The sequence below is a fragment of the Corvus cornix genome, chromosome Z (assembly GCF_000738735.6).
Source record: "Corvus cornix cornix isolate S_Up_H32 chromosome Z, ASM73873v5, whole genome shotgun sequence".
In the NCBI taxonomy this organism is placed as follows: domain Eukaryota; kingdom Metazoa; phylum Chordata; class Aves; order Passeriformes; family Corvidae; genus Corvus; species Corvus cornix.
In genome coordinates, this window is record NC_046357.1 from 49,906,152 (window position 1) to 49,923,400 (window position 17,249).

The 17,249-nt window shown below is 41.1% G+C and overlaps 1 protein-coding gene across 6 annotated transcripts in view; it reads left to right on the forward strand.

The window, feature by feature from the left end:
• Nucleotides 1-17,249, forward strand: part of SEMA6A (semaphorin 6A) — a 129,238-nt gene that overhangs the window by 68,649 nt on the left and 43,340 nt on the right. For 4 of the 6 annotated variants that reach the window (XM_039566543.1, XM_039566540.1, XM_010401272.4 and 1 more), the window contains exons 10-18: nt 834-1,051; nt 4,531-4,662; nt 7,955-8,110; nt 9,514-9,690; nt 10,399-10,539; nt 10,628-10,708; nt 12,635-12,693; nt 14,470-14,490; nt 14,623-14,673. In XM_039566543.1, the coding sequence (XP_039422477.1) occupies nt 834-1,051; nt 4,531-4,662; nt 7,955-8,110; nt 9,514-9,690; nt 10,399-10,539; nt 10,628-10,708; nt 12,635-12,693; nt 14,470-14,490; nt 14,623-14,673 (1,036 nt within the window). The remainder of the gene's footprint in view (nt 1-833; nt 1,052-4,530; nt 4,663-7,954; nt 8,111-9,513; nt 9,691-10,398; nt 10,540-10,627; nt 10,709-12,634; nt 12,694-14,469; nt 14,491-14,622; nt 14,674-17,249) is intronic. The other 2 variants (XM_039566541.1, XM_039566542.1) reach the window with 1 other exon arrangement.

The following is a 17,249-nucleotide window of genomic DNA, read 5'->3' on the forward strand; positions in this document are numbered from 1 at the left end:
GACCAATGCTGTTACGAGTGACCTTGAAATGAGAACCATAAATCATGATGACAAGGTCAGCATTTTGAGAAGATTCCTATTGCTCAAGCCAAAAGGTTGGCTGGAGTGAAACATTGCACTGTCTTGAAAGGAAACTGTGTGGTTTCTTACAGTGATGGTGTATGCTGGAGTCTCTTTTCTGAAATTATAAAAAGCACAAGGCTAATGTAGTTAGTTCAGCATAGTAGATAATTGTTAAAAATGGATTCCAAAGCAGGAAGAAATTTTTATGTAAGAAATATGAATTAGAGTGCTGAGTAAACATGGGTAGGAATTTTGTTCTCTGCCATTCTGCAAAGAATAATTAAACGCTTTCTGCATTTTTGCTAATTTCACAATAGCTCTCTGACTAAGCAGTCAGAAAAGCTGACCAAGGTCACGAAGGTGAAGAGCAGGAATAAAAGCCGAGCAAGATTTGCATAGTTTTCAAGTGCTGAAAACACAAGAATCTGAGCAGCAGTGTGGGTTGCAGGGATTGTGAATATGAAATGTGCTTTTGTTTGGGGAAATAGAAAGCTAAGCAGTCTGTATGGAAATAAGTTTTATATGGGTTGAGAACAGATCTCCTGAAGGATTTATGGCTGTATAGTAAATGCCACAGTCTTATCTTTCATAGCACACTGTTCCAAAGCCTAATTTTTCTGTTTCTTATTTGTCACAGATTATAGAAAAGTGGTATTAAATTAAGCGCCTTGCTGTGTTATTCCAAGTGTTTTAAAAGCAGTATTCCAACAAAGTCTTTAGTTCAAGCAAACACTTAATTTTCTCCATTATTTTTGCTCTATTCCTTCCAGGTGGTTTTCCCGAGGGTGGCCCAGGTTTGCAAAAATGACATGGGAGGATCTCAGCGAGTGCTGGAAAAACAGTGGACTTCCTTTCTCAAGGCTCGGTTGAACTGCTCAGTTCCTGGCGACTCACACTTCTACTTTAACATACTGCAGTCAGTTACAGATGTTATCCATTTCAATGGCCGGGATGTTGTTTTAGCAACATTCTCCACTCCATATAATAGGTAATAGTCACAATAACCTTTAACCTTTTACCTTTTACCTTTGTGTTTTGCTTTCCATTGCACTTTCTTTTTACTTTATGCAAGCACAAGAAGTGATTGCTCGTACAATGTAATTTTTATGTACTCTGTGCTTACCGATAGTTTGTGTTTAATTTCAAGGTACCCTGGTATTGCTTACTGCATTTCATACCTGATGACTTGGAGCAGCTTTCACTCATTTACTATCTGGACACATTCCTCAGACATACTTTTCTTTATGGGAATAGTTCACACTAACCACCAAGAAGTGTTGCAGCTTGTAACTTGCAAAGTATTATTCCAAAGAGAAAATACGGTATTTTTTCCTCAGAAAGAAAGGACTGAGTCTGTCCTGTTTATATCTAAACCTCCAAGAACCGCGTTATCTCTTTCTCTTTATTTCATGCATCCCTGGTAACTCTTGCTTGATCCTTGACCCTGCATTGACCCTGCTGCCCCCTGACTCTCCCAGGAGAACCAAGGTCTTGCTTGCTGGAAAGGAGGGTCCCCAGAACACCTTCTGTGTTTAACCCAAAACATTGTTTGCATGGTTATCCAAAAGCATCCGTTCATCTGTAGAGATTTACACTTTTATAGCATGTTTCTCTGGAAGTTATTAGAAGAATAACTGTATCTAATTATTGTGAACTCCCAGAGAAATTTAAAAAATAGTAGCATTCTAATTACAAAATATATCGCAGTTTCACAGAGTAACATTTGAGCTGAAAGAGGAATTTTATTGATGAAATTCATTTAGTTTTGCTGTACCCTTGCCACCTCTGGTCAAAGCCAGGACTGACTTCAGATGCGAGTAAGCCTGGGCCTGTAATCTATAATCACTGCTTTTGACATCAAAACAATAGGAACTGCAGTGCAATAATTATGCCACCAATAGGGAATACAGGCTTAAACTAAAATGATCTCTTTTCATGCAATCTGGCATAGTAAAAACAGGTGAACAAATAGAGATGCAACATCAGAAAATAGATTGTGTCTCACAATTATCTCAAAATTGAGATTGTCCTCCCACTCTGCTAGTATTTTCTGTGGTGTGTCATGAATAATTCTTTTCCTTAAGCATTTTAAAATCTAAGTACTTGGTGTAAAAAGAAAAATACTATTTTGTAGGCTCAAGGTTTTGCCAGACACTGAAGATGACAGGAAGGCATATCTTCTTGGAGACAGCTTATTAGCAGACCTGGCAGCCAGGAGGGCCAAGTGTGTCCTGGGGGACATCAGGCCCAGCATCGCCAGCTGGGCAAGGGAGGGGATTGTCCCGCTCTGCTCTGCACTGGGAAAGCATCACCTCAAGTGCTGGGGGCAGCTTTGGGTGCCACAGTATTAGAAGGATCTGAAGGTATTGGAGAGCATCCAAAGGGGAGCTACAAAGATGGTGAAGGGCTTGAGGGGAAGTCATATGAGGAGTGAATGAGGCCACTTGGTTTGTTCAGCCTGGAGAAGATAAGACTGAGGGAAGACCTCACAGCAGTTCAGAGCTTCCTCATGAGGTGAAGAGGAGGGGCAGGAACTAATCTCTGCTCTCTGGTGACCTCTAAGAGGACTCAAGGAAGCTGAGTCATAGAGGTTTAGTCTGGATATTTGGAAAAGGTTCTTCACCCAGAGGGTGGTTGGGCACTAAACAGGCTCCCCAGGAAAGTAGTCACAGGACCAAGCCTGACAGAGATCAAGGACCACCTGGACAATGCTATCAGGCACATGGTACGATTCTTCGGGTGTCCTGTGCAGGAGAAGCTGGACTTCAGTGACCCTTGTGAGTCACTTCCAATTCAGGATGTTCTGTGATTCTGTAGTTCTATGAAACCTACTTTTGACATGGAACCATCTCTCCCATTCCTCCTCCACTAAAGTAAAGTTGCAAGAAATACCCTTGGTCTCTGGAACAAAATTTCCTTCTAGAGTGAAGTGAAAGAGATTCCTCAGTCTCATCAGAGGTCACTTGGGCAGAAGCTAGTGATGAGCTTTAGTCCAATAGTTTAGAGGTGGCTTGGACCTCCTTGGCTGTGACCCACAGTGCTCCATCCTGCAATCTGCCACCCTCCAGAGTAAAAGATGTTGCAGTCCTTTCACCATGGCAATGCCTCCACCAGTGTGTAGTTGTGTGTTGAGCGTGGGTGTCAGCACTTTCAGTTGTGTGTAACACACCCCAAGATTTTATGGTTGTTTTTTTTCTTTAGGACTTAATTCAGCAATGTGCAAAATATTCTAGCTGGAGTGGATCTTGAGCTGTCTTCTAGAGGTCCTCTGTGTGTCCAAATAAATCCTTGACCATCTCTTATATCAACATAAGTATGGCTGCCTCCTTTTAAAACTCCTGCTGTGTAGTATCAATTAATAAAGAGCTTTAAAGTTTCCTTCCATATAAAAAGACAAACCTGTGGAGATCAAAGTAAGACTACTGTACTGTCTCCCTACTTGTTGTTTTTCTTCAGTAAAAAGCATTTTGAAATTTTTTACTATTCAAAGGGTTGTTTTTTTATCAATTTATATACCTTTAGGAGTTTAGCTTAATCCTCTGTAACAGTATTATAGTTCCTACATTTTTTCTTTGATGTGTAATAACCTACTAGCTAAGAGCAGTATTGAAAGCCTCAGCCAGCTGGGTTCATGCTATTTACCCAATAAAATTAAGTGATGGAAGTCAGACACAAATACAGTAGTTCACGTACAAAAAAAAAGGAATGAGTGATAAATGAATATTTCATACTTCCAAGCGACTGACCATGGTAAACCCATAAGCCTTTCAGAAAGTATGTAGGTAAGAATATAGCTATGTTTGGACAATGCTGTCATGCAGTTGCATGCAAGTATTCAAAAAGTTGAAATTTGCAATGCTATGATCTTAAAATAAACATCAAATTTGTTTCTGTAAGCTCTTTACATTTCATTGAGTAGAGCAAATTCCTGAGCATAGTTAACTCCTTTTCACTGGGAGCCCTTTGTGGATGTCAGGCTGTGGGAGCATGAACAAATTACATGTAAAAGCCAGGTCAATGGCACATTGCAGCACACTTCCAGTTTGATTAGAACCAACTTCTGAACTGTCTGTGGTGTGGTTTTGAGGCATGGCAGGGACTACAAGAGTTGGTACTGAGAGATGTTGTGACTTAGAATTTCCAAGTAATGGGTTCTGAATGAGACTGGCCATTACTCCTCATGCATTGCCAGTGATAGCCAGAGTTTCACAGATTCTTTCCCTTCTTCAAGATTATTGCAATTACTTCTTTCTGTAGAGGCTTTGAATTAAATTCTCTTGGCAGGAGCTGCCTGCTGATTGGTATTCCGGCTTTTCCATGGGGCTGGCTTTTCCCGTCGGTACCAGATTCAGAGTTCAGAATTGAGTAACCTGTGACAGGAAGACTTCTACAGAGCATATTTTTCACTCAAGGTTTTATGCATAACTGCAGAATGAGTAACAATTTCTGGGAAATGTCACTTTGCAGCATCCCTGGCTCTGCAGTCTGTGCCTATGACATGCTTGACATTGCCAATGTGTTTACTGGGAGGTTTAAAGAACAAAAGTCTCCAGATTCCACATGGACACCAGTTCCGGATGAACGAGTGCCCAAGCCCAGGTATGTTTCATGTATAGTGATATTGTTCTGTTCATTTATGCAGGCTACAAAGTTTTTTTGATAATTTGAACAGCCTTGTAAGGTGCAGATACAATCATACATGTTGCAGCAGTAAAGTAAAAGTTGAATTGAATTTGGATCTAAACTATGCAGTTGAGATTTTTTCCACTTAAATGAGATTTGTGTAACATAAATCAGGCCAGCATCCACTTGGTCAGAGTAATCACTTAAGAGTGGTGTGAGTTACACATTGCAAATTGGTTCAGTAATGGACGTATCTCATTACAAAACCTGCACCAGTTCTGCAGTTTGCTGTTCTATGATTAACATGCAGTTTAAATGCCACAGTGGATGCATTATGGAGAGAAAAAAAGAGCATTCCACCAAACTGGAGATTCAGTTTACTTCATTCCTCCTATGAGTTGTTTTCCCTGCTTCCATGTGTTTGCATGCATCTCCTCTACTACACTCTTCATATTTCTTACAAGTATCATTTCATACAAGTTGCTGTTGACAGACACTTTTTAACTCATTTACACCAATGGCATTTTGCTCTGAGATATTGATATGTATATAGATAAATTCATTTATCTCACTTAAGCTTTACCACTTTAGTACATGTTTTACATTGCTTGCGATATCTTAAATAATTTCAAAAGAAAAAAACATCTGAAGTACTCTTTGCATTGCTGAGCACCACAATATAAGAAGGATCTAAAGGTATTAGGAGGCATCCAAAAGAGGGCTACAAAGATGATGAAGGGCTTAGAGCAGAAACCATGTGAAGAGTGTCTGAGGTCGCTTGGCTTGCCTGGAGGAGTCACAATCTACAACCTCATCGCAATCTACAACTTCCTCATGAGGGGAAGAGGAAGGGCAGACACTGATCTCTTCTCTGTGGAGACCAGTGACAGGGCCCAAGGGAATGGCCGGAAGTTGTGTCAGGGGAGGTTTAGGTCGGACAGTAGAAGAAGGTTCTTCACCCGGAGGGTGGCTGGGCACTGGAACAGGCTCCCCAGGGCAGTGATCACAGCATCAGGCCTGATGGAGCTCAAGAAGCTTTTGGAAAACACTCATGGCACATGGTGTGATTCTTGGGGTGTCCTGTGCGGGGGCTGGAGCTGGACTTCAGTGATCCTTATGGGTCGGTTCCAGCTCAGGATATCCTATGATTCTATGAAGAGCCATGGTGGACACTGAGCTTCTGCCTAATCCAAATTTGGCCCATCATGTTTTGGATTTACCAAGTGTAGAATCCCTGTGCCATCTTTATTCTGAAGTTGTCACTCAAGAGAAGAGCCTAGAGATGACTGGAAAATCTGGTAAATTCTGTGTCTGTTTTCAGTCTAAGCCCTAGTAATGCAGCTTCTAGCAGTGTTGCAGGATTTTCTTCTTCATTTTGTGTTTCAAACAAGTTGTTGACATAATAGCTTGCCTTGGGAGTGCAAAGCTGCATGAGGGCTCCAAAGTCATTTGTTTGGACCTTACTGAGATATATTGGCTGGGAAGGGGAAAAGAATAAGGCGAAATCACTTTCAGTGGGAAAGAGGAAGAGAAAGTTGCATTGTGAGTTTGGGATGAGCCAACAGCAGGTTAACTGTTACAATGAAGATGGGATAATATTGCTCTTCCTGAGCCTGAAGGAGACAATGGGAAATGAATAGTGAACAGTGTTTCACATAACATTTGGCCATAAATCTGCTTAATAGAAATAATAATTTCCTCTAACTCACAGTGAAGTACATGACAGGCACCTTTGATATAAGGTCATTCTTACTTGGGTATCTCAGTATGGTGCAGAAACATTACTGCCCCTATTGGTCCTAACATTTCTCAGAAACCTACCAGAGCCCTTCAGGGGTGCTGCTTCCCTGTTTGGCCAGACAGCAGGGTTTGCTTGGATTTATGTTGACTCGACTAAACCAGTTTTGAGATTAAAACAGGATTAATCCAATCATGCTATTAGGATTTAGGAGTAAATAGGCCTCCAGATTAGATACACAGAAACCGTAGACACCACAGTGCCAGAAGGTGCAGGCTGCTCCCTCAGGTTCTCTGGGAATGTTGCCTGATGGGTCAATGCCCTTGCAAGGACCTAGGAAACCGGTGGTGTCCTTGGTTTCTCCTTCTTTCCATCTATTGCTAGTTCTACGTGCAGTTACAAGACAGCTGAAGTATTTTGGATATGAAGAGACAAGAGCACACATTGTCTGCATGTAATGTTCCTTGCTGAGCTCTTGTGGGACCAGACTTGTTGACACAGCTAGCTCCTTCAAATCCTATGCTACCTTCCCATACAAGATTTAGTTACTTAATGCTTGAATATTTATCTAAATCTGAGCAGCACAGATGATAGGACCAGTCCTGTATTTGTTCAAGTTGACATTGCTCTTGATGTCCGTGCCTTTACCCACATCAGAATAGATGAAAATTGGATGATGCAGTGTGTTTATGAGTGAATGGTCCATCTTTCACCTTCCCATCTCACACTGGCTCAAAGGTTTGAAGAATCGTAGTGCTCTAGAAAATGGGATTAAATGGACCTTTTATTGGAGAAAATGACCTACACGATATTAACAAGCAAAACATTTGCTTGTTTTGCTGCTTCCTTTGAGAGATGGCATGTCCAGGCAAGAAAATTGCGCTACCGCCTAGGAGGAGCAGGGTAGGTTTTAGAAATAGTGTGAGCAGATTTGCATTTAGGTTGTCAAAGAATGACAGATAACTTTTCAGTGAAAGTCCTCAGTGTGCTACCATTCTTATATCATCTCATCCAAATTGAACAAAGGGTAAAACTGGTGTTTACGTGGATGCTATCAGGTTTGTCTTCTCCAATAGTCTGTTTTCTATCAGACATGACTGAAAGTGGTATTCTCTCACACCTGTTAAAAAAATTAACTTCCTTCTGTATTATAGGGACTGCTTTTATTCCAGGAAAGAGCAGTCAGCTAGGCAAGTCACAGATCAGAACTGTGCCAGTGGGAAGCATCAAGCCAAATGCACTCATGCAGCAATTATGTTCCATATGAATGGATAAATTACAAACTCTGTGTGTAACACTCCTGATGAAAAAATTACTGTGCTCTTAAGTGACACATGAAGTCCTTTTGAATGATAGAGCAGGATTTTAGACTTCCCTTGAGGGGCTGAGCAAGTCCACTATACTTCTCAATCCTCCTCCATGTTAAACTCCTGTAAAGTGTGTCACATTTCAATGAGAGCTTCATCACAAAGGGAAGCTTGCCCTCAATGTCAAGTAAGTTTTCTGGCTTTACTCTCTTGTTTTACATAGGCCTGGCTGCTGTGCTGGCTCTACATCATTAGAAAAATATGTAACATCTAATGAGTTCCCAGATGATACTCTGAACTTCATCAAAACACATCCACTGATGGACGAGGCTGTACCTTCCATTGTCAATCGACCCTGGTTCCTGAGAACAATGGTCAGGTATGTACCACCAAGTGAACTCTTGTCCTCGCTGTAGCTGTCAAGCTGTGCTAATAGCCTTGCTTCAAATACCCTCCAACTCTGTAAATGTCCTTGGTATCCTGGGCATGAATCCAGCTAGGAATGGTGACAGAGCTGAGCAGATGCTGCGGAACTCCCTGAGCAGCTTTCAAGATAGGAAAGACCTCAGTCCTTTCCAGCCACACCATGCTGAAAATGGATGTTGCAGGAAATGCTGTGCAGGGAGGGTTTACCCGTCTGTTGGCTTATCGCTCAGTGTTTGAGACAGCTCTGTAAAAACTTTGGGCAAGGATCAGCAGACAACTCAGGAATAAGTACACAGGATACAAACATGTCTGCCAGGATATGTTCACAGGATACGTAGATGTCTGTCAGGTTATGTACTGGTAAGCTTTAATGTTTGCAGAAGCATACAGGCAGGAGGAATCTCATAGTCTCCATACTTTCTATGGCAACAAGAAAAAATAATAACAGATTTGAACAAAAACTCATAAATCAGCAAGTGTTAAATACACCATCCCCTTCCTATCAAAATACATTCCCACTCTGCTGTGGTCACTATACTACTTATCTACTGTCCAGCTGTGAACGGAATAATGTGACTAACTTTTGCCGTATTTTCATCTCTTCCTCTGAACAAGGGTAGAGTATTGTGTTGGGCAGTTAGCTCTGGAAGGGTCTGACTTAGTTTTAGTAATGTATTTTCTGTCAGGTTTTTATGTCAGGTTCTGTAGCTCCAACCAAAGACGGGAACAGCAAGCTCCACAGTGCTTCCCTTTGATAGGCAGCACCATCTAACTGGTACCAAATCACCAGTACTTGTTTTCCATAAATTGTGCCATCCCAGGATTTGATATCACCTCAGCACTGAAGTTGCTTGGTGGTAGTTTTGTGATTATTTTTAGTGAGGTAAAATGGTGTTTAGCATCTCACTGTTGTAGTGCACTGACACAGCTTTCCCTGACAAAAAAAAAGTTGAACCTAGTTCAGCTGCTTTTAACGCAACAGAGCTTGAAATTTTAAAACAGTTCACTGTGCTGATTCTCTATCCCTGTCTGAAGAAATCACCAGGCTTTTGGACAGATAATTCCTGAATGCCCTCAGACTCTTAGCACCCCTTCCACTTTCTGAACTTCTAGACACTTCTGTATCTAGCTATTGGACATGTGGGCATGCAAACACGTGAAAATTCCTGAACACCTGAAGAGCCAAATTGGTACAGTCTGTGTTGATTTATAGTCAGGTAGGAAAAGTGCTTAAATGTGTTTTATGGTTGCTAGAAGTCTACCATACACTTATCTGATGTGAAGAAGGGAATTAAATAAATGACAATTCTGTGATTATCTCTGTGATTTATCTGTGAAAATGCTCTATCATTTTAGATATCGCCTGACCAAAATTGCTGTTGACTCTGCTGCTGGGCCGTATCAGAACTACACTGTGGTTTTCTTGGGGTCAGAGAAGGGAATCATCCTGAAGTTCTTGGCACGGATGGGAAACACTGGTTTCCTAAATGACAGCCTTTTCCTGGAGGAGATCAATGTTTACAATCCTGAAAAGTGTGTATCTGGTTCTTTGTACTCCTGTATGGGTGACTTTGAACTTCTGATTTCCCAGAGAATAACTTGTCCCATGGAAAGGGAAGTAGTTAGAGAAGCCAAGTTTTTTGAGTAATTTTAAATTGCTTAGGGAGGGGATGTCTGCTTATCAGTCTCTACATTGCAATAAGATTTTTTTATTCAGTATGTGTAGAAAATAGTCCATCCTATGCAGCAGCTGATGGGTAATTAAAAGTGAAGTTCTAGAAAGGAAGATTAATTTTCTAATCCTATAAAAATCCCTGATTCCTCTCCAAATAACTCAACAAGCAGCAAGCTGCTCTCCAAGAGAAATTTTCCACATTTCAGTCTTCCTCAAATATGCCTAAGGGGACTTTGAAGTGAGCCATAATCATGCAGAAATTTCAGCTACTTTGAGTGCTGGAGAAGAATAAACACAAAAATGAAGGGCCGTCAGAAGCTTCTCTGGTGTGCTGTCTCTCTCCAATTCTTAACTATCCCATGCATTTTTAGTACTTGCTTACATGTCTATCAGTGGTTTTAGTGGCTGTTTTGTGTTCTTTTTCCTTGACTTATTCAATTCTACCTTTCTTGCAGATTATTCGGCAGTTTTTTGTGATTTTTTTTCAGCCTGGGGGATCATTAAGGTTTCCCCTGGTTTCCCAGCAGAGCACACTCGTAACCACATCTCACTTTTCTCCAAACCAGGTGCAGCTATGATGGCTTGGAGGACAAGCGGATCATGGGCATGCAGCTTGACAAGCCCAGCAGCGCCCTGTACGTCGCCTTCTCCACCTGTGTCATCAAGGTTCCCCTGGGACGTTGCGAGCGCCACGGAAAATGCAAAAAGTATGTGTTTTGTGGTGGCTGTCAGAGGCCTGTGCAGGGGGGAAGCTGGAGCACTCATGAATGCCAGTTTGTGCTCTTCTCTCCCAAGGGCCTGCATAGCGTCCAGAGACCCGTACTGCGGATGGGTGAAGGAAAGCGGGGTGTGCACGCAGCTGGTCCTTGGCTCCAAGTGAGTAAGGGCTCTGGCTGGACGGGTTGTGGAACTCTGGCAGTGGTGCCAGGCAGTCTTGGGCAAAGCTATTTGAAACACGGGGCTTTTAGAGAGGGAAAAATGTGGGAAGTGTTTGTTTCTACCTTATTTGCATTCGCCTCCGAAATGTCTCACAAATTTTTTTGATGTGAACTGTCAGCTGATTGGTAACTGCTGAAAGAGGAGGAAGAAGAAATTGAAAGAGCTGTATTAAGGTCTGCATATTATTGAAAGGAGCGAATTGGATGGATATGTCTGGACCAGCCTGCACTGGAGCCATTACAGCTGATTAAAGAGGCAATAGAATCCAAATTAAATTACTGAAGTAATTTGTCCACTGAAAACAAAACCAGTCCTTCTAATTTACTGTGCATTACTAAGAGGAATCACAGAGCACAGTAAGGGCTTAAAACGGGTTTAGAGAAGTGCTGGATCTCCCCTTGCTTAGCAGTAGAATTTAATTATTTTATGATAATGAAAGTCTGTGAAGGTTACAGGGACCATACCCACTTCAGAGCTCACATTTCTTGGCCACTTCTGACACACCACATGACTGCCCATTCTGAGGTATACAGCTATACTCCTCATGGTAGTAGTGGAAGTGTAGCGCAGACATCACAGAGCCCTGACAGCCAGTCCCACATCTGATACCACTTAACCCTGCTTCTGTACAGGTCCTCAGTATATAATGGACAAGTTACAATCCCTGTGCTTCTGTCTTGTTCTTAATTTGCTATTTCAATTCAAATTATTTTGTCTGGAGATGCTATAGCCGTATGTGTCTGTATATGCTTGACTACAAAAGTGTGGGCTGTTCCTGATTTGACATTTGGTAGGGTAATGTTAAAACGCACCTGTGTCCACATCAGTTTTTCATTACTCCAAAAGCATTTGAGACTTCTTCAACTTCCATGGCAAGTTGCAGGGGACTTCCATACCTCACTTTTAAAAGCAGCTCCCACTTTCATCAATAGATCCATCAAGACAGAGGCTGTGCAGCTTGCAGTGATGGAGTCAAAAAGTGAGCAAGGCAGCTTATGTTCTGTCCAGTGCTTAGGAAGGGGATCCAGATCAGCTGTGATGATATCTGGTGAGGTTTTAAGCAAGCCAACAGGAGGTAGAGATGTTAGGTGCCCTCCTGGAGTAGCTGACAGTTGAACAGGTGTTTTAAGAACACAGAGTTAGAATGAGTTGTCTGCAAGGGTAATTATGCCTCAAGGGCAGGATACGAATATAGACAAGGCCTTGTATTTGGAAGTTTTCCAAGGTTCTTGTCATTCACCTTTGACCACACAGGAAGTTGGAAGAACAGCTTCAATAGTTATCCAAAATCACAGAGAGAGGTTAGGAGAATAAGCTGAGCTCGTCAGCTAGAAAAACATGTGTTTGTCAGTAGAACCCCCTGTGTTAAAGGGAACACCTTTTGAGGGATGGACCTTATGCCTTGCAGCCTCATCCAGTGTCATACCTAAGTGATTGCTGAAATGCAGGTTGTCTTCCTCGAGCACAGTACCTGCCCCATGGGTTGGCTTCCTTCTCCCACCAAAGTGCCAGTGCACATGGTCTGCTCTGTGCAAAGGTTAAGGTAGGGTTACAGTTGCTCCCAATAACATTATATATTTAACAGTTTAAAAAACGCAAGTCTTTTTTTCCCTTGGTAATGAGGCATGCAGTGGATTTTTAAAAAGTAGTAATATAAAGTATCATCAGAAGCCAAGAAATCATTAAACAGTGATGAATAGCTCAAACGTGGATGTTGCAGTTTTTCAGCCTTTGTGTGGAATTTTCAAAGAAATAGCCAGTTTCACAGCAGGGATTTATTTCAATTGAACACATGATAATTTCTTTCTGGTTATGCCTATGACTGTTGTTATTCATACTGTTTTGTTTCTTTCTATTATTTAGACTGGGATTTGAACAGGACGTAGAACGTGGCAATACAGATGGCCTGGGTGACTGCCAAAGTAAGCAAAGCTTTTACCTCTGTTTACCGTGTGTCACAGTATCCTTCTGAATGCCTCAAATCACCAGTACCTGTCAGGCATTCTTTTGTAGCAACATAAGCCACAACAGAGACAGCAATATAGTTAATGATGCAGGTTCAGAAGAAGAATGGTTGTTTAAATATGTTTGAGGAAAATAGCCCAGTTCACGTGATTTATACAAACATCGGACTTCAGAGTGGTTACATAATGAGAAAAGCTCAGCTCTAGAGGATATTGATTACAGCAATGGCATAATGAATTGGGGTCATTGTCTTTATTAGCCATGGTGGTTGGGTTGTTTACATAGATGTACAGAAGTGGCTTGGTTTCTTGGTGTAGTCTGTGACTTGCACTACATTCCCATGCAGCACTGTGAGACAGTGAAATATATCTTCGATTTTGGATCCAGATCAAGAAATGGCAACTTCTTAGTTTGTGAGTCTTAGGGAATTTTACATACAGTCTGGACAACCTTGTGGTATTAAGGGTCAGGTACTATTGGCATTGCCTAAGAAATTTTAATGGTAAACCTTAAGTACTGACAGCGTGAGCTGGAAGTTTAAACACAGTCTTTAAACATTTACAGTTTTGTACTGAAATGCTTAAAAGTGCATAGTTTGCACTGCATGCAAAGAAACTTCGCATGCTGACTTCTGAGCCTTCAAGAATACCAATGTCTGTGTTCAGGACAGCTCTTGTTACAAATGTTCTCACTGAGATTGATGTAATTCTGATCTCCAAATATTATTTATAAACCTCATGAAATCAAGACTTTCATTCTTTTCAGTGTAATTTGCACTGATGCAGTAAAACAGATGAAGCTGAGGAATCAACGTACAGTGAGAGAGTCATTACTTCTGCAATACAGAGGAAAATAACAGAGGGCTAGACTGTCATGGGACACAGTGTGGGCCAGCTGCTCTGGAGAAAGCCAGAGCCTTCTCATGCCTTGTGCATCCTTATTTAAGAGCCATTAATTCCTGTGATCACTGTGCATGAAGGAGTACAAGGATTTCAGTCTCTGTCCTAAGACAGGGTAATATAGACTGTCTCAAATATTTTTGAAGGAGGTGTAAAAAGATTTTTGAAGGAGGTGTACACATAGGCCTCCCCCTGTTCCCCTGCAAAATGGGTTAGCACCAAAATGTATCTTTGACATTTTCAACCAGTTCTGCTCTCCTTGGGCAAATAGGTTAGTCAGGAGTGGAGTGGAGCTGATATCAGTTGCATATAAAAGAAGGGTAGGAAATTATTCAGGAGCAGCACATTGTGCTCATGGACAGAGATCTGCTTCTGTGCAGAGAGCAACAAAGCCCCTACCCTGCTTAAATCCCTCTTTAGCCCTGAATGATGCATTGACCCTTGACACTGCACAGGGGTAGATTTCATTCCCTGCTAACCCAGCTGATCTTATTACTTCATGTGGTCTTGGGTCACCTGAGTTTTGTCCTCATTGACTCACATTGCTGGCTGCCTCCCCTGCAATGCTTTGCCTTAGACTAGGACTTGCAAGGAAAGCAGGGAGGGCACTGGTCCTCCCACTCCCATATCTCCTGTACAGAGCCAGTCATGAACACTTTCAAAGCCAGACATTGTTTGTGGGTATGTATGAATATTAGTTTTGCCTGGGTCCTTAGTGTAAAATTCACACATTTATAAATACCAGCTGAAACATTAATGGTTAGTAGCAGCAAACTACTTAAAAGAAAAAACAAGATAGAAATAATGATTTTTCCCCTGTTATTTTTCTTTCAGATTCCTTCGTAGCCCTGAATGGTAAGGAAGTTCTTAGTTTCATTATTTATTGACAGCAAATCCATTTTGGAGGAATCACTTTTTACTAAACTTTTAAATATTTTCATACTTTTGTTATATTTAATATTTCTTCCCAATTTATTTTGTTCATAGACATTTCAACTGCTTCACCTGATCATGAAATGTCTTACTACACAGTGTATGGTCAGTTTATGAGTGTTTTTAAAAATTCTCCCCAAATCCTTGTGTCAGCTAGTAGTTTCTGTACTCAAATAGTTTTTGCCCTATTTTACTTGTTTTGTCTTGGTTTTGAGGGCCCGATTCACTAATCACAACTAGGATTGAGTCTTACCTCTTGATTTTATGACACTGAACCGTGCCATAAATCAAATCCCTCCTGATGGGAGAGAATTTTCTAAAAGTCCTTGCGAGGAGTTTCAAAGATAAACTGAGACTTTTCCTTGAGTTTCAATGCTGCCAGATAGTTGTTTATTAAGTCTTACCAGAGGAACAGAGCCACTAGCGTGACCCAGGTAGAGCATAGAGCACAGAAAGCAGGAGAGAAGTCTCTAATTATCAAGATTTACACGGCCTTTTAAAGATAATTTGACCAATAGTTACTAAAAACGTACATTATTTTCACTTTCCTACCAATTATTCAGTAACACAGCCAGGAACTGCGGAATTCTCTATCCAGTCATTCCAAACTACTTTTACTGCAGAACATGGAGTAGTAGAAGAAGGAGAAGAAGGTTTAGAGAACAACAACAATCCTCCATTTTGATATTTTTTACTCTTATCTATTTACTACAAAGAGTAGCCCAAAACCTCTATAAATTTTTCACCCTGTGACAATCTTACATAGTAGTCTATCACCTAATTCACACCACTGTATTTTCTAGTTCCTGTCTGATCATTGGTAATTTTTTCCAAGGTTGGAGGTAAAAACAGTGTTGTTCAGGGGGGTAAGAACCCTTAAAAACAGGCAGAGAAATATTCTTGGCACTCTGGGTCCCTACAATTTTTAATCTCTCTTTTCTTGTCTTCCCTCAAAACTGTCTCCATTGAATTAAATTCAGATATGGCCTATTTTAATGGCATGCCAGCAGTCATGATTAAGAGCATGCTTCACCTGAACACTCAAAGAAACACTTGGGTACGGTGATGCATCTTACCTGTTCACCAGGAGAAACAAGATAGTAGTTCATATCATACTCATGAGCTGTCCAGGCTGGTGTCACTACAGCTACAGCAGCTAGTCAGATACCTTAGGGAAAGCAGCAGAACTATCCCTGGGTTACAGAAAGATCTCTCATAAGGAAAATTAGCCTTTTGCCCATGTGGGTTGAGACTGGATTATGCCTCAATTCCTGAAGGTTCTTGTCACTTCTAGGGTGAGTCATTTATGTTGTCCATTCAAGTTCAGATAGCAAATTAAGTTACCTGAAGAGGATCATTTCTGCAAGCCTAGAGTAGCAGGTTCCCATGAGGCAGCTGTTACTCTGTGCTCACAGTGCTTTCTACCACTTTGTTCTGCACATTTGGAAATGGATTACGCTGGTTCTTGGAGTGAAGAGTAAATGTCTTCATGAGGAATAAATGCAGAATAAATAATCCCTTTAAATTCAAACCTAGACATATACTGCAATAGCTTTTCTTATAGACATCCTGAACAAAGACAAGTACTCACAAGCTAAGAGGATGTGTGGTATTGCTGCCAGTGAAATCAATGGCAAAATTCCATCTGGGGTGGAAGCTTTCTTGTGAAGTTGCTTTCAGGCCATACAAGACTAGCAGTTCATTAGGGCTGGATCAAATTCACCACACTTTGGGCTGAACATAGCAAGAGGTAGGTTAATGTGAAGTTGTGATGAACTTTTATTTGATCCTTTCATCTCGTGCCTGCAGAATATGTAGGTGTAAGACCAAACCAATGACAACTCAGTACAGCAGAATATAAATAACTGGAGGGACAGTAATGCTGTTCAGCATTTGTAAAAATACAGACAAATTCCCCTTGCTTTTTATTACCAGGAAATGAAAAATGTGCAGGTGAAACTTATTTGAAAGTATGGTAATGAAAACCAGTGGAGGGAATGTACAAAATCAAAGGCAAGTTGAGACTTTCTAGTGTATGGAAGACTGACAGTTTCATCTGCATATACATTTTATACTTTCTTTCATTGTAAAATCGCTGTATTTCCAATGCATGGAGCAGTAATTAAAGAAGAGTAACAATCAAATCCATACTGCTGAATGTAAAGATAAAGAGAGTGGCTTTGGGCATAGTGCTGATGTGCCAGAAATGTTCTAGATTTCCTGCTTCTAAGAGAATTCATAGTCTGCAGTTATAGCTGTGGAACTACGGTTTGGATCCTGCCAGCTAGAGTATTAGTAGGTACTTTAGTAAAAACTGATATTTTAATCTGACCAAGAAAGCAGAAGAGTTTTTCAAGTGAGCAGCAGAATGACGAAAGCTGAAGTCCAAGAGAGCACAGTTAACAAAAGAGAGTACATTTTACTGTCCAGGCATGTCAAGGCCAAAGACAGACTCCATAAATGAACCCAGCTTTTAAAGTAGGACCTTACAGACAGGTGCAATGGAGAAACACTGACCCAGCATTAACATGGGTTCTCATTCATGCCCAGTCTTTTACAGATTATTTCATTGACTCCTCTCAGGTACATCCTAATAACATGGTCTCCATGCAAGTCAGCTCCTCCTTTTATGGGTTTAGTTAAAATACCTATTCTTATATTATTGCAGTTGGGCTTTCTTT